The sequence below is a fragment of the Erpetoichthys calabaricus genome, chromosome 13 (genome assembly GCF_900747795.2).
Source record: "Erpetoichthys calabaricus chromosome 13, fErpCal1.3, whole genome shotgun sequence".
Classification (NCBI taxonomy): domain Eukaryota; kingdom Metazoa; phylum Chordata; class Cladistia; order Polypteriformes; family Polypteridae; genus Erpetoichthys; species Erpetoichthys calabaricus.
Window position 1 is genome coordinate 146,133,349 of NC_041406.2, and position 21,842 is coordinate 146,155,190.

Consider the following 21,842-nt stretch of genomic DNA (forward strand, 5'->3'; position numbering starts at 1 on the left):
TAAAGAAATGCAAATAACAAAGAGACCACCAGCCCTCCAGCTAACTTGGTTCCACTTACAACAGTGCAGAGACATCATGATGTATCTGTGTCAATAAAATGTTCAGAAGTAAATGAGAGAGAAAAGGGAACGTCAGTGAAGTGCAAATCTCTTCTCGTCTACAAAACATAGAGCTAATGTTCTCAGAAACTCTAGAATGTTTTAGATGAAGGAAAGCACTAAGAAGCCTTAGAGTTCAACACCGAGTTTCACTTTCAGCAAGGACTGCCTTCTGATTTGGAAACTTGTTGGAATGAAAACCTGCAGGGCTTCAGCACTGTAACTGGGGACCCTGATGTTCGCTATGACAGTTCAGGTTTAATGCCCATAGAGAGAGGAGAGAGGTTAGGAGTAAGCGCTGATACGGCGCACTGACGCACCCACCACATGACCCCAAATGCGGAGCTTTACATATCCTGCACTGGTGGGCTTCATCTTTTTTTTCCCTGATCTTTCCATACCTCTGGTGTAGTCTTTAAGGCTTTGGACTTTAAAGCCTGAGGTGGTGGCTTCAAATCCCACTACTGACACTAATGTGACCATCAGCAGGCCACTTCACCTGCTTGTGTTCCCAATGGGGAAACAACAAAGAAATGTAAGCAATTGTGCCTGAAAATCTGGTAAGTCGCCTTGGATATCTACATAATCAGTAAAAGTAATACCTACGAGTCTTGAAGAGGATTAGAGTTCAGCAGGTGACAGTCCCTTCAGTTTGCTGTCCTGACTCTTCTAATAAAGGAATGTGTGTAACGACAGCCGAGTACGCGTATTTATCTGCCATCTGCCTCCATCGAGGCCCGCAAGGATAGAAAACGGCCAGGTGTGACAGAAGGCCGTCTGCGGGTTTGGAGGGGCTCCCAATTTTGTCACAATCATGGAGTTATTTTCCCTAGAATTGATTTCATGATTTTTTTTTATTGCTCTACTTTTAGCTCCATGTTACTCACAGAAATATTGCTACATTCCAATAAAAATGAAGACAACCCAGTTTTAAGACACCAAAGCTCAGAAACTGGGAAATTACAAAGTAGGAGTTCAGAGAAACTCGGAAGCTCATTGGGATGAAAGGCTGCAGCCATGGGGGGCTAAGACAGAATTTGGAGCCCGTGGCCCAGTGGCCGAGTGAGAGTAAACTTTAGGGCATTCAGCGCAAGTGTTCAGTCGTGACTCCTGAACTCCATGCATTTATTAACCTTCTCCAACGTTCCTTAACCCAATTGAGGCTTGTTGAGGACCATCATCAGGTGCCATGCAGGACGCAACCCTGAATCGGGCACCAGAGCACCCACCCACTCGCGCCCATGAGGCAACTTTACACTTGTGTAGGTTTTTGCAGATTTGGGAGGGAAACTGAAGGAAGACAAAAACCACACACACGTACTGCAGGAACTTGCAAAATGCAGGCAGCCACCGGGTGAGGAATTTGCGCCCAGGATTGTTCTGTAGATAATACAGTTGTGTGTGTCAGGTGACTGTAAACTAGCCCCAGATGAACAAGTACGTGTGTGTGTGTGTGCATGGAAGGCCAGATCAGTGTCATTCTGACTAGAACGGCACTATCATAGCTGTAACTGTGATGTAAAGCTCTTTGCAGTGCTGCATGCTGTCAATGGCGCAACAGAGAGGTTTACTTACGATAAGCAAAGATCCACCGACTAGATACTGTAGGCAGCACGTTTTAGTTCGGACCTCCATGACAGTCTCTCGCTCAATACCTTAAACTCACACAGCGCTGTGCTGGTGTCCACATTCACTCCAACTCAACATACAATGGAAAGACCATTTATAAAACAGATTGAATTTCAGCGTTATAAAAAGACAGGCAAGATGAAGCTGAATGGCATCACCAGCTGCCCTGTCACACATACAGCAATGAGGACCTCGAGTGGTCAGCTTGTCCTTCAACGAGTCGCCTGGCCAGGCTGCCATTGTCAAGTGGCTAATGCTGGTTTTGGCATCCCAGGCACACCACACCGTCTTTACAGGTTCCTTTCTGCCTACAGCCCACTCAGCCATGGTGGATACTCAGTAATTTGTACAAATCTGCCGATGCACTCGTTAAATCCGTCCGTTTGCATGCTTGTCCACACAGCACACACTTGAATGCGTTCCGTCCTGTCACTCCATTGCTTTGGGAGCAGCAGTCTGGAACATTCCTAATACTAGCAGCATACTTGTTTCATCTGACTAGATGGGCACATTCGTGTGCCCAAACAACCAACAGCATCTAAAGAAACCGGACTGCCAAGAAACCTGCCAGCAGACCCCTTGCGCATAAAAGCTTGTAGAGGACTAGCAAAAATGCAGACGTTTATAATGAACTGCAAACACAATTTAAGCACAGAAACAACAATAGTCAGTGGTACTTTAACTGGATCTTCATAGTCCACCTTAATACAACGAGAAGTCTCTGTGTGTCCGTCTGTCTCTGTCATTCCAACAGATGGCTCATCACAAGCTTTACCAATTTGATACCAGATGGCATATAACAGAAGCGTCCATTACATTAATGCAGTTGCATGGCACCCTGCAGACATTTAACACTGAGGTCTACATTGATTATTTAGATTGTAACTCGTCATAGATGGATAGCACAGCAAGTTGATCATCGATAATACAACCCCAATTCCAATGAAGTTGGGACGTTGTGTAAAACGTAAATAAAAACAGAATACAATGAATTGCAAATCCTTTTCAACCTATTTTCAATTGAATACACTACGAAGACAAGATATCGAATGTTCAAACTGATAAACTTTATCGTTGTTTTGCAAATCATCACTCATTTTGAATTTGATGTCTGCAACACGTTCCAAAAGAGCTGGGACAGGGGCCTGTTTACCACTGTGCTCTATCACCTTTCCTTTTAACAACACTCAATAAGCGTTTGGGAACTGAGGACACTAATTGTTGCAGCTGTGTAGGTGGAATTCCTTCCCATTCTTACTTGATGTACAACTTCAGTTGCTCAACAGTCCGGGGTCTCCGTTGTCGTATTTTGCGTTTCATAATGCGCCACACATTTTCAATGGGAGACAGGTGTGGACTGCAGACAGGCCAGTCTAGTGCCCGCACTCTTTTACTACGAAGCCACGCTGGTGTAACATATGCAGAATGTGGCTTTGCATTGTCCGGCTGAAATAAGCAGGGACGTCCCTGAAAAAGACGTCACTTGGATGGCAGCATATGTTGCTCCAAAACCTGTATGTACCTTTCAGCATTAATGGTGCCTTCACAGATGTGCAAGTTACCCATGCCATGGGCACTAACACACACCCATACTATCACAGATGCTGGCTTTTGAACTTTGTGCTGATAATAATCCGGATGGTCCTTTTCCTCTTTGGCCCGGAGGACACGACGTCCATGATTTCCAAAAACAATTTGAAATGTGGACTCGTCAGACCACAGCACACTTTTCCACTTTGTGTCAGTCCATCTCAGATGAGCTCGGGCCCAGAGAAGCTGGCGGCATTTCTGGGTGTTGTTGATATATGGCTTTCGCTTTGCATGGTGGAGTTTTAACTTGCACTTGTAGATGTAGCGACGAACTGTGTTAACTGACAATGGTTTTCTGAAGTATTCCTCAGCCCACGTGGTAATATCCTTTACAGAAAGATGTCGGTTTTTAATGCAGTGCTGCCTGGGTGATCGAAGGTTACAGGCATCCAGTGTTGGTATTCGGCCTTGCCACTTACGTGCAGAGATTTCTTCAGATTCTTTGAATCTTTTGATGATATTATGGACAGTAGATGATGAAATCCCTAGATTCCTTGCAATTCCTTGCAATTGTATGTGTGTGTGTGTGTGTGTCTTCTGGTGACGTGCGCATGCGCGGGGCACGGTGTGATGCGAGATAATACTGTCAGAGAAAGTTAGAGGCATTTTACAGAAATACAAACCATTAGTACTGCGAGAGGAAATTAAAGGTACACAATACAGTGACGCATATTACAGCCACATACAAGCCAGTATTACTGTCAGAGGAGATTAAAGGCGTATTACCGACGTGCACGCCTGTATTACCGCCAGAGAAAATTAAAGGTATATTACGGACGTACATGCCAGCGGACGTACAAGACAGTATTACTGTCGCAGAAAATTAAAGACACACAATACACGGCGGCAGCCCATGAAGAACGGTCAGCTCAGCAAGTAAACATCAACAAAAGAACGGCTGAAAGAAATAAAAATACGACCAACAAAAAGAATGAGGTCACGGTCCCTTGCCATTTAATATAGACTGTACCAACTAATGTTTATGCACTACTGTTCTAGCGCCCATTATTGTAACGGGCTAAATGACTAGTTCAAAAAGATTTGTTTATGCTCCATGAAACAACATTAAGATTTACACGGCCAATATTTCTAACAAATGTTAAAGACCACTGTCTCATAACAGGTAGTCAAACCCCATCAACAGACAAAACAATGACATTCATTTTTACAAAGACATTTCAAAACTGACACAAAACATGCAAAAGTAATGTCAACAACCACAACCGAAAGTGGACAAGTAAATAACAAACAAACATAACACAGCTATAAAGAAAGACACGCAAATTTCTGCACTCGAGAGGACCACTTGGACACTACTACAGTCCTTCAATGTACAAAATAACATTCACAAAGTGGATAAAACACTCGAGCGAGTGAGCGTCCACTCCGGCTCCTACCTCCCACTCTTTCGCCGGCGTCTCCGTTGTTGTTTCTTCCGTTGCTTCGGATTCCTCGTTCTTCTTTACAACCATGAAGCCAGGCTCACGACTTGCTATGCCTCCTCCTTCCCCATACATGTCAGGACTCCACTGTATGAAGAACATATACAGGTGGTCCGTTCTGAAAACAAACCAAAGACATATTAGGTGGGACAGCTATGATGAGAGAGGAACCACCAGCTGCAAAGTGGCTCGTGTGTGCAAAAAGCCCCAAAAATGAGAAGACAAACTCCAGAGCAGGTAGGATCAGCTCTTCTGATCTGGTGGTGTGAAGCAGACACCACACGTGTGTCCATGGGAGACCACATTTTGTTTTTGCTCCTTCATATATTACATCATAGCAAGAGTTTATTTAAATAAAGATGACGATTGGTTGCAGTGAACACGTTTGATCGAACACACAGTTAACAGACGAGCCCGAAAACAGCTACGATGTCAGTCACAATGAACTCAGCATTAACATTCCCCCCTTGTATGCTCAGTGACTCTTTCAGTTAAACTAAATTTGAAATGCTCACATGTGTTGTTTGACTGATTTATGCTGAATTCAGACTTTCAGTAATTGGCTTCAAATGATGAGACAAGCAAAGCAAATCAAAAGCCATTCTGGGACTCTGCCCGTCATGGCTTGAACACCACGGGTATCCATCTGGAGCCTCCATCCAAGTCTAGGTCACACACGTTAGCACGGCTCCATCTTGTGTGCATTTCTTTATGCATTAGCACGAGTATTTAAACACGTCTTAGCACACCTACAGGAGGTCCATGCCTTTTCAAGCTCTAGGTCTGCACATCATTTTGTGTTTAAAGTAACATCACAGCAGGCACTTTCTGTCCCACGTTGAGCTGCCAGATGTGCCTTGTGGTGCTCAGGTAGTATGATGCCTGCTTTGCCGAGTATGATGGCGACTGTAATTCTAAAGAAACACTAAAGGCGACAGCCCACGTGTGCTCAGCCGTATCTGCAGCAATCAAGAAAGGGCAGGGCGCGGAGTCCCTGTGTAGTGAGCTCTCCTGCAGAGAAACGAGCAACTTCATGTAAAAAATACACAACCAGGCACTTATTTATTTATGTTTTTGTAAATGCACTGCGCTCCTGCCTGGTGACGTGAACGTGATCCTTAGAACAGAGTTGACTGTACCAGTGCGCTGCTGATCATCTTCAGAAATGGAAAAGCACAAGATTGAATGGAGCCAAAGGACCACAGCACTGGAACAGGAACCTCACCATTTCCGAGCTGAGCTGAGCAGCAATACCTCAGCGAAGGTCACGTCGGCCAAGCAAGGTGGTGACGTTGACCAAAATAAAAATCCAGGCTCCAAATTCAGTTGAAAATGAACAGTGTTTGGTACTCCCTTGTGTCCCATGACCCCAGTAAAGTAACAAGTAAGTCAAACAGTCCAGTGTGCCAGGGTTCACTTTCCTGTCAAGACGTTTCTTAGCTCACGGCCTGCTGAGCTCGCCTAAAGTGGTCTCGGACTTTAGGAGATGATGGAGTTCTTCTCGTTTGTTCAAGCAAACTGACCAATGGGTCACACAAACTAAAATCCTCTCAGAATGGAGGCAAACAGAAAGCTCAAGTGTCTTATCATTTCAGAAACGTAACACAGAATTGTCCTATTCTTAGAAACAAAGGAGGCCTTCAGAACGCACACTGTAACAAAATGGATTTCACGCTCAATTTGCTACCAAACATTTTTTCCAAACAGAACATAGTCTCTCAAGTCCTGTTTAGACTACCATTAACTAATTGAATTAGACCATTAAGCTCATTTTGCTTGTCTTTTAAACCGTTCCCTCAAAAAGATTTCCCCGAATGCAACGAGAAATGATTCACGTTTAAAATTAAGACTGAGTGTCACACAATGAAAAGCTAAACGTGTGTATAATAAACTGGTGAAGAGCAGTACATTCTGTGCTTCCATCCAAATGATGAGCTTGCACCTTTACCATGCTTCCATTGACTCAAGCCAAGAAGTTTCTAGACTTGCTATTCCAGCACAGGGCAGGATTATTATGGGCAGCTTGGACGTTCACCTCCAGAAGCAGCTGCTGAACTCGAAGCCTGTCCATCAAAATGAAAGCTCTTGCTCACGCACACTCACGTGCATTAACACTGAGCCACGGCAACATCGTCAATCAGCCTAAAGGCATGCTGGGAGGAAACACAAGCAGACGTGCAAAGTCCACAAATGAGGTTACCTCTGGGTAAACTGAAGCAGGGCCGAAGTGTGAGGAGTTTAAAGGCCCGATTTGCTTTCCTTTCTCCCCGTCTTTATCCGTGTAACCCTTAGCTGCTGCCTTCTAACTAAATGTTTCAATGCATTTATCAGAGTGTAGGGGCGTCTAAACCTTCAAACACACATATAAAATGTTAAAAGACAAAATCTTCATATATTTAATTGTTTTTTAGTTTAAAATTCCAATGAATGTATATTGATCTCAGATACACAATCACTCCTGTAAAAGTCTAGTTGGGACCACTGCATACGGAGTAAACCTTCACAGATTTATGGATCAACGCTTGTGAATAAGTGGACTTTGGCGCACCATTTGATGCGTCTACTGTCACATTTTCATCAGGCCTCTTCAATTTGACAAACTGTTCACTTGAAAGTAAGTGAATCCTTCCAGTCAGTTAAAAAGGTCCATCAGCGCCACCTCCACTGACTGCATGCCAGGCACACTGTCTTCATTTTAGTCAAAGCCTTCATTTTATATAATCTTAGAGAGTCAGAGGCAGCCATCAGCACACTCCAGTGAAGCCAATCTCTCAACGTGACGGACCCAGCAATTCACTCCAACTAGACTGCGACTCGCCCCTCACACAGGTTGAATTTTGTCTTCAGTTGTACAGTAGGGGGCGCCTCGGAGTGCTTGAGAGCTGACGACTAATGAGCACTCAGCCAGAAGTACAAGGCACAGAATGTGGCAACAAGGAATAAGGAGCACATGCATGTTTTGAATCTCACAAATCGAAGAGGGGCTCGTCCTTCCGATGTCTCGTGCTTTACGTACTAAAACAGAATGGAAAAAAGAAAAAAAAAAAAAACTCACCATACCCGTTAACCCTTTGTACAGAACCATCAGGCAGCACGCTATTGGCTGTCACACAAAGGGGTGAGAAGTCGACACTCAGATGGTAAGTGTGACATTGCCAGTCATTTAAACTGACATGGTCCGGTAAGGAGATCAGCGACCGCGGTCGACAAGTCCGATACACGGCATGACCAGGACTCACGTAACTGGACATCCGCTTTACAAACATAACATTAAAAATGACGACTCATCCTCTGCGTAAAGCCCAAACATCCCAGTTTGCACATAAGGACTCTCCACAATGTGGCAGAGCTGTGGGACTTTAGGGACCTTCAAAACATGACTTGGTGTTACTTTGGAGAAATGAGGTGGACAGGGCAGTGAGCTTGCTGAACTTGTCCCCATTGTTCTAATGTTCCAATTGTTCTTCTCCCCTCATTGTGTTCATAATTTGCCCTTCAATAGCCACTTGGCTTACTGATTAAATAAAATATGTGGAGCTGATGTGCAGAATGCACCTTTAAATGTTGTGCAATTGAAAGGTGATGAACTGATGGTGGTCTGCTCCTAAGCCTGACATTATGACACTCGTCTGACACCTCCATGTAGGGAACGCCTAGGAATCATAATGTGTGTGCCCAGTGTGGACAGCAGAAGTGGCGCACACTCAAAAGTCCTCAACCCCTTTTCATTCGTTTTATTTATTCACGTTCTTAAAAACACAGCTGACAAGACAGCTAAACCTTCAAAATCACAAATGAATTCAGGCGTCTATTCAGCTGCCAAATCCTGAAGGTCCAGAAGTCAAACGTGGCCTTCTCGGTGATGCTGGATTCACACTGATGTCTCATCTGCACCAGCAGGCCTGCCTCATTGGTATTCACTGGTGAACAGACCCTCTCTAACTGATGAACATATGACCACTGCTTCCTGCGTTTCAGCCTTGTTGACACATCAGCCACAAAGCGCTACATGAAAAGGATAAGGTAAGCATAGAACAGCGAGGATTCTTTTCAGATGCCACTACTCTAGGGCAGAGGACTGACACGAGTGTCCAAGAAGAAAGCTCAAGTGACCCAGGAATGCTGGTCTTCAGTAAGATGCCCTCAGTGCCATCAAGACTTGGTCTACAGGGGCCGGCGGAGTCAAAGTTTAATGCCAGCTTCACCTCTGCTAGAGCACTGCTACAGTCATAGGGTCTTTGTAAAATGATGAACCTCTCAGGAGTTCCTGGTAGCTTTTAACGTCACTTGGGGTCCTTAAGCTACTGACAATAATGACAACAACTTTAACATCAAGCCCCTTTCATAAAATGGGCAACACAGTTACAGAACAGAACTTTACTGCCACATTACTGCTGATTGTCACCATTTGTAAAGCTTTAAAGCCCTCGTCACACATGTCACTCTTTTCTGGCCAAGTACCAATCCATTTTTACTTTATACAGTTCCAGCACTGCAAAATTAAAAATGATCATACATGATGACATGGGCGGCACGGTGGCGCAGTGGGTAGCGCTGCTGCCTCGCAGTTGGGAGATCTGGGGACCTGGGTTCGCTTCCCGGGTCCTCCCTGCGTGGAGTTTGCATGTTCTCCCCGTGTCTGCGTGGGTTTTCTCCGGGCGCTCGGGTTTCCTCCCACAGTCCAAAGACATGCAGGTTAGGTGGATTGGCGATACTAAATTGGCCCTAGTGTGTGCTTGGTGTGTGTGTGTGTTTGTGTGTGTCCTGCAGTGGGTTGGCACCCTGCCCAGGATTGGTTCCTGCCTTGTGCCCTGTGTTGGCTGGGATTGGCTCCGGCAGACCCCCCGTGACCCTGTGTTCGGATTCAGCGGGTTGGAAAATGGATGGATGGATGATGACATGCATGGAAAGGGGCTCAGGCAGGCCGGGCAATACCACCGCTGCTGATAACTGTACCTATCGCCAGGAGACAGTGCCACACATCCGCCACAAAGGGGTGGTGTCTTATGAGCCAGTCAAGAGCCAGAGACGGAGTTTCAAGTCTGCCAGGAGCACCCACTTTCTGTTGAAATGCCATGCGTGCCAAGCGACTTTGCTTACTTCAAGTTGTATATTTTGATTAAAAAGGGGGGTAAGCCAGGTTAGCACCCTGAAAGATTTCTGAAGCCTCCACTATTCCTTGCTTCACAATAAATATTTATGCTTGATCTCATAATCCCAACAGCTGTGTCGTAGTTCCAGAGAACTGTGCCAATGGCACTGCCACGTTCAGCGTTGGCTTCCTGCTCTTGCATTTGTGCTTTGTGTTCTTCCTCACCTCTCCCACTCCACCTCCAGTCTTCTTAAATTCACATACAAATCTGACATGACACAATCTGGGTTCTGTCATATTAGCATTCAGCGCAGAGATGCCATTTGTCTCACTTGAGTGACAAAAAATCAAATTCAGCAGTGGATGAGGAAAAAAAAAAACCTCCAGAAACATTGGCAAGTGAGCAAAAGCACAAATATAATAAAGACAAGCAACGGTTTGTCAGATGTTTGGAGAAATTGCTGTCTATTTAATAAAAACAATTCCTGCAAAAGTGTCGCTTTATCTTTGTAGTAGTTCATTCTGTCAAAATCAAAATTATTGGCACCCCTGAAAAATATAAATAAAGCCAACGGGATTTGCATCTTGATATTAATGTCTGGGCCTCGTCCTCTTTCACTGGGGTATAAATATGAAGTAACACCACGGGCAAAACCACAGAGCTCACGACTCAAGTGACAAGGAGGGCTGGCGTGCTGCGCAGACTGGCACTCAGGTATCAGCAGTCTGAAATCAGCAGTAAGCACAATCAGCGCCATAGCACACCAGTCTGAAAAGTGATGAAGAGGAGAAGGCAAAGTAGGGCCCAGAAATCTCCGTTTCAAGATGAAGAGTAAGACAGCACCTCCGTGACCAGACACGTTTAATGTCTGGGGCCAAGACACAAACTCCAGGGTCTGAGCTTTGCCAATCAACAGTGGAGCTACAACTGGGCTCGTGTCTTGGGGTCAGATGAGACAAACACAGAGCTGCACACACCATTGTCAAGTCTGGAGAAACAAAAGGGGCCTGCATGCAAAGAATGGCACCTCACACCCACCGTAAAATATGGTGGTGGCTCATGGATGCTTTGGGGCTGTTTAGCTGGCAGCGGTAAGGGGGGTCCCTAGTCAGCACCAGTGGCATAATGAATCCATTCAATAACAGAACATTTCGTCTCTGCAGGAAGGCTGAAAATGGGCCGTGGTGGGGTCTTCCAACAAGACACGGACCTAAAGCACACATCCCAATCGACAAAGAATTGTCTGCAGCAACACACAATCGAGGCTTTGAAATGGCCCACCAAGTCTCCAGACTTGATCCCAGTTGAAGAACAGTGAGCAGTGATCCACTTTTTATGGGCTGGCGGCACGCCAGTGGCTGAATTTCACAGAAGGCTTCCGGCACAATATGGAGACAGTGATCTCCCACGGTGCAGTGTTGCTGAATGGATCGACTCGGACAAGTGTCAAGCATGGAGAAGGAGCAGGACAGCAACCCGCACCCCCTACTGACATCAGTTACTATTAACTTGCCCTCCTATTTGTTAAGCAATCCACATCGATGTCAGAGCCACGTGCGATGGGAAGTTCGTTCCATTAGATCAGAGTGTCGGTGGCGACACTAACAACCACACACCCGTTCTTCTCAGTCACATTTAGCTAAATAATGTGCAAATCCTGCAATCATGGGAAGGAAGTCAGGGCCGCATCACAGTCAAGAGGAGGCCATATAGCCGGGTGGGCTCGTCTGGTCAGCTGACTGAAAGTCAAGGTTTCCATTTCTACTGTGAGACTAAGTGGGGTCTTCAGAGTTGTACATCTCGGCATGAAGTTTAAATAATTTATCAATAAACCGGGACAATAAATCATTATTAGCTCTGTTTCACTTCATAAATATTGAAACCACAGTGGCAGCTTAATGTTTAATATTAGCAGACTGGGCAGATTTTCCAAAATAAATATCAAATTAACAGATTTGTTCTTCTGAATGACTAATCTAATATGACAGGTAATGTTGGTGGAAGAACACATTAAGCCTTTGGTCAAACGAGGAGAACTGAACAGAATAATAAAGAAATAAGCAGGAGCATAACAGACGTCAAGCTTGGTGTGGATGTCACGGTTACGCTTTTATAAAGCAGCTCTTCACTTTTTATTAACAATAAGTAGTTCTTACAAATAAGAGGACTCTTCAAACTTTTCCATTTTTCTCTCCATAACATGTAAAGAAGACCTGCAGCGTTAGCGTCATTCTGTAGTGCCTTTCAGTTCCCAAAGCTGCACATGCCAGCAAATTATCACCAAGAAAACTCAGAAAATAACACAAAAAATGTTCAGAGCTCCTAGAAACAGAAAAGACAAAAACTACCAGCTTTACGCCAATGTAAACCTCAGCCTTTGTGTTCAAATCACTAAAATAATGAATTAGAGGGGACAAAAAGAAGCCAACGTACATACCTCTCTTGTGGAACTGCAAACCAGTACTCGTGCTTTCTGTCCCGCTGTGCGTACTGCTGCATGGACGCGCTCGCCACAGACACAAACGTCTTCCTCATTGGCCTCCTTACTCGAAGACACAAGAACTTGTGGGATCTGTGCCTCCTCTTCTCTTTGCTGATTACGAGACCTAGGGTGACACAATATGACAACGTGACATCATTTACAGTCGGCAAAACGAGCAGAAATAAGACAATAACACGTGCTGTAAAAACGTGGCCAAAATGCAGTCCGTGTTCTCAAGGAGACGCTCATCAGGAAGGCTTAAGGGGACTAAAAATGTGTCACGACATCCAGTCTACTGTCCTTTGGTGAACTGCAGAGCCACAAGTACATGAAGTGACTTCAGGATTGTAAATGATACTAAAACAGGTGGAAGGGTTGATAATGGAGAATCAGCTTGATCTTTACAGTAGGTCCGCAACAGCCCACAGGCTTAAAATATTAAACAAGAGGTCCAGAAGGACCAGTTAGTCATAGTGGTCACATCACCATCAACATCCAGGCAGTGGACAGAAGCAATCAAGAGGGCTACTGGGATGTCAGGTTATATGGAGGTTACACTTCAGCTATGTAACACGCTGGAGAGGTCTCACCTGGAGTGCTGTGTCCAGTTCAGTCTCCACATTACAAAAAAGACATAGCAGCACTCGAGAGGGTCACGTGAAGAGACACAAAGCTGATTCAAGACTGAGAGGCCTGAGCTATGATGAGAGACTGAACCTTCTAAATTTAAGTGAAAGACCATTAAGATATGACAGGACTGAAAGGAATGAGAACAGGGGGTCGAGGCTGTGACTTTAAAATGAGTTCAACAAGAACACGGGGTCACGGTTAGAAACGTGTTAAGAGCAGATGTCGCACAAATGTTAGGAGACTTTTCTTTACACACAGAAACCCAGACACTTGGAATAAGTGAGCAAGCAGTGTGGCAGCCGGTGGGACTACGGGGGCCTTCAAATCTCCACTTGATGTTATTCTGGAGAATTTCGGTGAACAGGTCTGACGAGCTTCTAGGGCCAAGTGGCCCGTTCTTGTTAAAAGCGTCTAATGAATTGCATTGGAGTTTGAACTTTAGGTGGCAGTTTAATGCCTACAACTGACTGCCTGTGTGACCCCGAGAATGCCAGCAGCTGTGTGCCAAGTAGGCTGGATGTGCAGGAAGCTGCAGAAGTTGATTAATGTAACAAGGTAAACCTTACTAAGGCTGTTTAGCAGGATTTTGGGCAGAAGAAAGGAAAAAGTTGAAGAAACCAAATGTTTGACAGAAGACTCCATCGCCAGATGTCGTGCGCTGCATTCACTGCCAACAAAGGGAGAATATTCTGTCACTGAAGAGCCAGCTGCATGGCACTAACATGTGAACGTAGCTTAAGAGACGGTGGTGCCGCACTCCGACTACTCAACCTCAGGCACATATGTTAAGTAAGCAGCTGCAATTTTTAAACCTGTACAAAGATCACAAGAGACGGAGCGTCACAAAGCGGGTTCTACTCACTGGAAGTCTGCCCGGTTCCTTGATTCCCCACTGACTACGGGGCACTCATGTACTGAGATGCATTTTCCAAAAGCGCGACTGACAAAGACTTCCATGTGCTTCAGATAAGAGTTCCGTTACGTTTCGGCAATAGAATGACACAAACTAATGTCCAAAAGTGGCAACGGGCATTACTGGAATTTGGCCCAATGCTACCTAGGAACTGCCGACGAGACCTTTGCACACCTCTGCCACTCACTGGGCCCTATGCAATGAATGCCACTTTACTGACAGAGGACCTCACTCTGTCAAGACAACTTGTATACAGTGCATCGACAATTTAGTCTACAATAAGGCCGCATCGTGAGTTATGTTCTGACCAAAACCCGCTGGTGTCCGATGGCTTCTTCAAGGCCTGACGTAAGGCGTACTTTTACTGATGAGCCTTTGTCCATTGTAATAGGCATCACTTGAAAATGGTGCCCATCCTACCGCACTGGCATGAGCAGTTTCATGGCTGGAGCCAGTGTACTGTGGGCACTATACCAGTCCATCACATGCCACCCTTTGCCCTTCCCACGTGGAAATGTCTACCAATGCTTCAGACATAGAGCTGAACAAAGGATACCTCAACACTCTCGGAATGAACATTTCAGGCACAAATACAAACACTGAGCAGAAAGTAAAATGCGAGAAACTACGACAGATAGCCATGAGCAGCTCTGCTAACTGGCAGACAAATGAAGCGCTCTCCGAGTATTAAATGTCACGTCTGCCCCGGACCGCTGCTTTAGGCGAAGCTACTGTACGCAGTGGCATGTCTCCTGCACATAAAACACGTAACACTACAAATATTTCAGAGCATGTCACAAAGTGAAAGCCTCCATCTTAGACATGCCCTGTTAACGTGCAGGATGACAAGCTAACAGAATCGTATTTTGGGCCACAGAGATTCACGTCAGCTTGTCAAATTGTGAAGAATCCAGGACCGAAGATCTCATTGCGCTGAACGGCCTCTTCTGCTCACAACTGGTCCAAGGTGCAGTAGACATGAGCCTCCTGCATGGTTTCTGGCCCGAGAAAAGCAGCAGGGTAAATTACAAGAAGAAGAGTGTGTTGGACATCCTGCCATTATGCACATCTCATCATGCCTTTGCATTCAGATGAGATTTGACGTTGCAGATAATGCAGTCACGCAGTACAGCACAACGTCTGGCTGGAGCGCGTAATCTGCAGACACTTAATATTACAAAAGAACGTACAATCGGCTTAGTCAAGTAAGATTCATTTAATTATGGCTTCTGTCAAGGATCATACCGCGCCGACCTTTAACAACCACACTAATGCATCTTAAAACATCTCTTTGTCTCAATGACACGGGAGATGAGCAGTAATACAGAGGAGGACCTCGACCTACAGCATGTGGGAGTGCGTTAATAGGAACAACAATGTGCCTCGTTATGTTCTGTGTATTTAAAAATTAGTGACAAAACAGCTGTACTCGTAGCTTCTCTTGTCCTCATTAGTCACAACAAACTGGATGGCAGCAAGGCCCTGTGTGAAGTCACAGGATTATGTGTGGTCAGCGCAGTCCAGACTGAGGCTCACAGACTCGTGGCCTTCGAGGTCACTGAACCGACTGAGCCCGATTTGATAATAAAGGCTGAATGTGGGTAGTCGGACATGTCCCCGGCCCACCGCGCCCACATTTTAAAAACCTTGCAGTAGCTCGTGAGCCCACGTGTATCACCTGACCTGCTTTAACAGGCATTCTGGCTTTTGCACTCGCGAGTTATAAAAGGAAGCGTCTTACGCTTCGACTAAAGCAAACGGACGATGCGCCGACCAAAGAAATGACTGGAATACGACAAGGGAAATCGTGCTTGCTTTAGACGAACACTCGCAGGTTACAGTAATGTTGTAATATGTCGACCGGTCAGTCTACTAGTCAACGCACAGCCCCGTGCTCTGAAATTCAGGTCAGACTGAGTGGACACCCGACAACACATCATCTCGTAGAATTACTCAGACCCTTGCAAATCAGCACCATTCTTGGGATTTCAAGAGAGATACACACATGTACGGCTGTTATCATTGGCAGCCTAAGTGTTCTGACAGTTTATGTTTAAAGTACACCATTTATCAAAAGTGAATTTCTAATAAATAAAAACTGCAAAGCGCTGCTTGTTGCCAGAAAAGACACGTTTGCCTCACATTTAGTCCATGAGCAGCGTTTTAATTTTTTATAAATATACATTTGACAAACAATTTACTTTAGTGCTAAAAAAATAAACTTAGAACCTTTAGGGTGTCAGTAAGATTCCTTGTTCTTGGCAGGTGTGTCTCTGTCTTTTGAAACCCACAGAATGCCGATGACTTTCAAGATGCCTTTTGCACGTCACTGTGGGTCGAGTTTGGATTTTCAGGAGGCGTCTTTGTAAAATTCGCCTGCAGCTTCTCTGCTGCCTTCACTTAATCGAGTTTGGCTTCTTAAGTTTTATTAGGATGGTTAACACTTCACTTCACTTCATGTCCTACCCTCAGTGCTTCTACAAGTCACAAGACCTTACCAAAGGTGAGCGGCTCATGCCAGGCCCCTCAGTGTCGCACTCCTAAGTGTGCACCTTGTGAACCCGTCATTAATTCTTAAGAAGCCGTCATTCTCACAAGTCATTTCACGAGTGGATCACCACACCACACAGAAAGGACTTACTTGTAAGTGTGATGAAGACCCAAAGAAGTCTTTGTGCAGAACAGTACGTGACTAAGAGGCGTATTTAAAGGTAGGCCCTGATCTAAGGTGTGATGTACGAGGGGGTACCAAAAAAAAACTGTTTTAAAAATTTCTACTTCCTGAAACTTTAGTCTCCTTCAAAGTCCTCTCCATGTGAACGAGTGCCCTTGTCCTGATGGTTCTCCCACTGGTATTGCTAAAGAGGAATGTTGTCCAAGGCCTGCAGTGAGTTTTCTTTGACTTCCTCCACGGTACACAAACACTTTACTTTGAGTTCTTTTTTCATATGCGGGAACAAGAAAAAAAAGTCACACTGAGCAAAGATCAGGCGAGTAGGGAAGATGGCAAGAAGTCCAAGTCGATTCTCTTTAACAGTCTGACGATGATCTTCATAAATTGCATTGCAAACTTCAAGATTTTCGAGGTTGGCCAGATCTAGTTTGGCCTTCAAGTGACATTTTCCCTCGTTTAAAATGCAAAGACCACTCGGAGACCTGCCTTTTACTTAAAGCTTCCTCTTTAAAAGCAGTTTCAAGCATCACTAGTTTCAGGAGCTGTTTTCCTTAAGAGAAAACAAAATTGAATGCAGACTCGCTGTACTTTATGATCACCCATCACAAAAATCGCAGAAAACGTTTAATAAGCACCAAGAATAATCGACACGGAATGACGTACAAACAATACGGAGCAACGCCACGTGGCAGACTGCCACAGAATACTGAAAGTGTGCCACACCTAACAGCAAAACTCGCAACTAAGTCGAGATTGCGTGGCAGGTACAGATTCCGGTTATTTTTGGGTACCCCCTCATATAATGCCGTGTGGTCTTCACCTGGACCGAGATGAGATGCTTCATTAAAGAAATGCTACACAAAACCCGCAGAGACTCGCTATCCGTGTCAAAGAACATACCGTCTCCATGAGCGTCCACTGCCTTCCCAGCTTTGTGCCTCACTTCTTTATGTGTCTGCTGCACATTCTCCCGCTGCTCTTTTGCCTGCTGCATTTTGTGGCTCTTCCAGAGTTTTCGGAGTTCCTCAACCTCACTTTCAGAGTCCACCGTTTTTTCCTTGCTCATTTTGCCCTTGTCTGTAACATCTTTGTCCTCAGTCTCTGCATCCGAAATCTTTGAAGAAGGCACATCCATTTCTGCAGGTAAGCTTTCTGAATTTACTTCACAGGCAGCATTATGGGGCTCTGCGGTGGGCATGCTTGGTTCCTGCTTAGCCTTAGGTGGACTGGACCCAGCAGGTGGCACAGACGCGATTTGCTCGTCTTCACATTTAAACTCCAGCGTTAATTTCTCAGACTCCACTCCGAACCCGCTGTCATTGACAGATGGTTCATCAGTCCCTGTTTTTGTGGAATCCCCTGCCTCGGATGACAGGCAGCACTCTGCTCCAGCCTGATTTATAGTTTGAACTGACTCTGAAGAAGCCCCCGATGACTTGTCTTGTCGAAGTTCATCAGACGACACAAGCTCTTCCCGGATTGGCGAGAGCTCAGACTCTGTGAACACATCTTCAGACAACGACTCTTCGGTGCTCCTGGGCGCCGTGCTTGTGCTGTCGTTTCCGGTGTCACGAAGTCTCAGCTCCATCTCATCGGTGTTACTTCTTGGTATTCTCTTTGTGTGATAAAGGTCTCTCCCAGAAGTTAGATGCTCAAGATCTCTGCTAAAAACAAAAAACAAACACATAAGTGAGCAACAGGCAAACAAAAGGGGATTAAATACAACACAAGAAGGGGAAATAAACAGCAACAATTCATGAACGAACGTCCATCAAATACATCTGCTCACCCTACGAGGGTGCAATACGCAGACGGCAGCAGGCCATGTTAGGGTCCACAGGAACGCTGCTTAAATGTAGAAAGACTAAGTACATGCTGAGGGCCTGGAGACAGCTAAAGAATACCACGTAAGCCACGGGCAAACCTGTGCCAGTGTCTACAATGTCACTAAGCAGTCAGCCATTTGGGGGCTGCTCTCCATTTACATGGATTCACATGCGCAAAGCTGTAGCAGTAAAACACAGGAGCCCTAAACACGTTTGTTTAAGAAAAGAGACGTTCATAACAACTGAAGCTGAAGTGATGGAAACAGCAAACCCATCGGCCTGCAATGGAGAAGGGGAAATCAAAAACTGCAGTTGTGACATTCTGGAAACAAAACCCAGTGAGACCTTGGTGGTCCCTGAAGTATCAATAGTATCACCAAAGAGCCTCCTTCCTCCGTAAGCCATGTCCTCTTCTCTCAGACTGCCCTAAAAGTGGTCTAGCAATGGCCGTGTCATGTTGAGCATTACGTTCTTTACGCATTTAAAGGTTTCATTAGTGTCCTCAGGTTAACAAACACTGAGACTCACCAAACTCACATGCTATACTGATGGACACCCTAATAGAGAATTTCAGATAAGTGAACTTGACACGACACACGCTTTATTATCACTGCTTTAACGGTTGGATTGATTTGTAATGGATTACAGCTTTAGTCCTCCTTCGAGTTCATGACCTACTACTTCTTCCTCAAGTTTACGTGGCATGTCAGGGCCACTGGGGAGTGTGCTGTGATTGGTTAGGGACACTGTCACACAGCTTGGGTTGGTGGGACGAGAGAAGTGAAGGCCTTCTCCACAACCAGCATCTGAAATGAACCTAACCGGAGGTCAGCGTGTCGATGGCCGTGGTGGAATCACCTAAGTGAAGTGATCACCTACTTAAGCACCATGGGAAAGGCACTCTATAAATCAAATGTATTAATGTTATCATTTTCTTTGAGTCTTCTCAAGACAGTGATCTCCTGTCACCAGTTGCTGTCCAAGTTTTGCAGCCTCCGCTATCTTGTGGAATGACCTTTCATGCTCCTCCGTTTGTCATTTGCTCGATGCTCCCTGTCATATGCTGATCAAGAGCAGGTATCCCTTATGTGCTGCCTGAACAGAAGTGTGTGGCACAATGGAATCCCAGGGCATAATATTGACAGCAACTCTGACTACGACATAAGAGGTAACAGATGAGCCAGGCCGATGGTGGGCTTGGAAGTAACACTACTAAAACGACAAAAATGGTGCTCTGGGCTGATAGGGTGTTCTTGGACTACACCACACATTTCAAACTCGGATCCTAGGAGGTCTCGGCTTCAGGGGCTATAAGTAATTACCGCTGCTAATACTTGCACAAGCAACATCTTCCGCATGAAATGCAAATGGACGATTTTTTAAAGGTTCAGAACATCTCTGTTTAAGATTCACAACCCTTAATGGTTTCTTTTTGCTTTGAATAGCAGCCAAACAATAATGAAGTGTAAAGTGAGCCAGCAGATGATCAGCTGACTTGATCCACTTGCCCCAGTGTGTCTATCATATGGCAACGGTCTAAATAAACTATCAAGGCTGGATAAATGTTGATCTGTTCTGGGTAATAAAATATATTGATGACACTCTCAGGAAAAAGCGGAAAAATCAATCGTTCTGGAAACGTCTGGTGTGGCAGAATGACAGCACCAAAAAAAAAAAAAAAATGAAATAATGTGCTTGATTAACGGCAAGAAATGGCTCTTTATTAAGAAATTGGTAGGGGGCAAGAGTAGTGGCCCCTCCAGGCTTGTGATTCCCGAGATCATCCTCTGGCTCACTTTGCACCTCAGTGAGGTTCACGTAAAGAAGAAGCCATTAAGGGCTGAGAACCTCAAACAAAACGTACGTAAAAAAAGAAAGTTCAACTAGCAGCACTAAATGCTCACTGGAATGAAAACCTGAAGCTACTGCGGACCTCCAGAATATGCGCTTGACACACCAGGGCTGCCGCAACTTGAGCATGTGTCTAAAATACACCATGTGTGCCTCTGCCAAAAAAAAAAAAAAAAAACAACCAACCACCGCCACCAGCAGGGCACATTCACACAGCTGGTCCACTCAGTAAGAGCTGAGCAGAATGGCAGCCACACTGGCAGGATATGGCATGGGCTCAGTAGAGGAGGACCACTGCATGTACTTCATCACACTGACATTACACACACACACACACACACACGGAACAAGTTCTTCAGGGAGCAATCAAATCTGAACTCGATGGGATTCCGCAAGCGCTCAGAGATTAGGGACCACCAATTCGTGCTGCTCTGAATGGCCTCTTCTTGTCAAATGTTCCATCTGTTCTTGTGTAGTGACATGGAAATGGAGAAAACAATCTTCAAAGGTTCAAATGTTTTAGTAGCCCCTCTTAGACGCCCTCAAAGGAAGGACCCTGAGGAGTTTCTAAGGTTGTTTTTAGCTTACTGAACACTTAGTTGCTTTTTAAAGAAACCGCTAACCTATTTGTCTTCTATATAAAGTCTATAACGACAGTTCTGGTACTGACGTCGGTGGGAGTTGTTAGACCAATTAGTCAACGTCTAGCCCAAGGAGTTAACACGTGCAGTGACACGGTTTGTTCTTCTCTGACTCAGGGCGACCCGTGCTGGCCTCGTTACTTGTTTCTGGTTCACAGACAATTCTCCCTTGGGGTCCCAGTGATGCATTTTAGTTGTTCCACTTGCATACCTTCTCAGACTGTGACATATAAGAACAGACCTGTCTTAGAACAAAGAAAGACAGACCCCTCCACGTCTTGTACTCACTGCTTCCATCTTCCTATTTGAATTTCTCCATTAGAGGTCTACCCACCCTACACACCTTTAAGCCACGTTCTTCAGCCCACTGGTTACATTCTGGGCTGTCAAAAATAGCAAAGAAGAAGAACAAAGGTGTGTAATGAACAAAAGCTAATTGCATTCACTTTTCCCCTAAACAAATAAAGGAAAAATAAGAAGACCACCAAAGTGGGTTACAAAGTAGGAACTGAATTATTAAACTGGGCCTAAAAGCACCAGAAACGATAGTGAACACCTGAAAGTGGTGACTAAAATAAACCAAACGCCAACTCATAAATCTCCTCCACCTACAGGACATACGTAACCTGCAGTGGAACAGCTGCAATATTTCACGGCGTAGAGAAGCGAGCGCATTTGCCATGGTGCTTAATATTCGGGCGCGGTCTGCAGCGGCCGGCTTTACTCGAGCTGCAATAACCTTGTGGAAAGCCTCAAGTCCTGTCTCGGGTGCTCAGCTGGCGGTGCATCTGTGGGGCTCCTACACGTGTCCGTCCATCAACCTGCTCCACAAAGTGCCAAATAAATGACTACGTGATCCACACAGCAGTGAAAAAAACAAAGCAGCAGCATATCTCCCACCACACGGTTACCCTTCTCTCAAGAGAAGAAAGCAAAAACAAGAGGAAGAAAGACAAAATGTGCCTTCAAAAA

The 21,842-nt window shown here is 45.2% G+C and overlaps 1 protein-coding gene across 7 annotated transcripts in view; it reads right to left on the bottom strand.

Moving 5' to 3' along the window:
* The window catches only part of oxr1a (oxidation resistance 1a), a 144,045-nt gene that overhangs the window by 26,019 nt on the left and 96,184 nt on the right, over positions 1 to 21,842 (bottom strand). For 5 of the 7 annotated variants that reach the window (XM_028790931.2, XM_028790929.2, XM_051936173.1 and 2 more), the window contains 3 exons: positions 17,453 to 18,216; positions 12,291 to 12,459; positions 4,716 to 4,878 (listed from right to left, as the gene is read on the bottom strand). In XM_028790931.2, the coding sequence (XP_028646764.2) occupies positions 4,716 to 4,878; positions 12,291 to 12,459; positions 17,453 to 18,216 (1,096 nt within the window). The remainder of the gene's footprint in view (positions 1 to 4,715; positions 4,879 to 12,290; positions 12,460 to 17,452; positions 18,217 to 21,842) is intronic. The other 2 variants (XM_028790932.2, XM_028790930.2) reach the window with 1 other exon arrangement.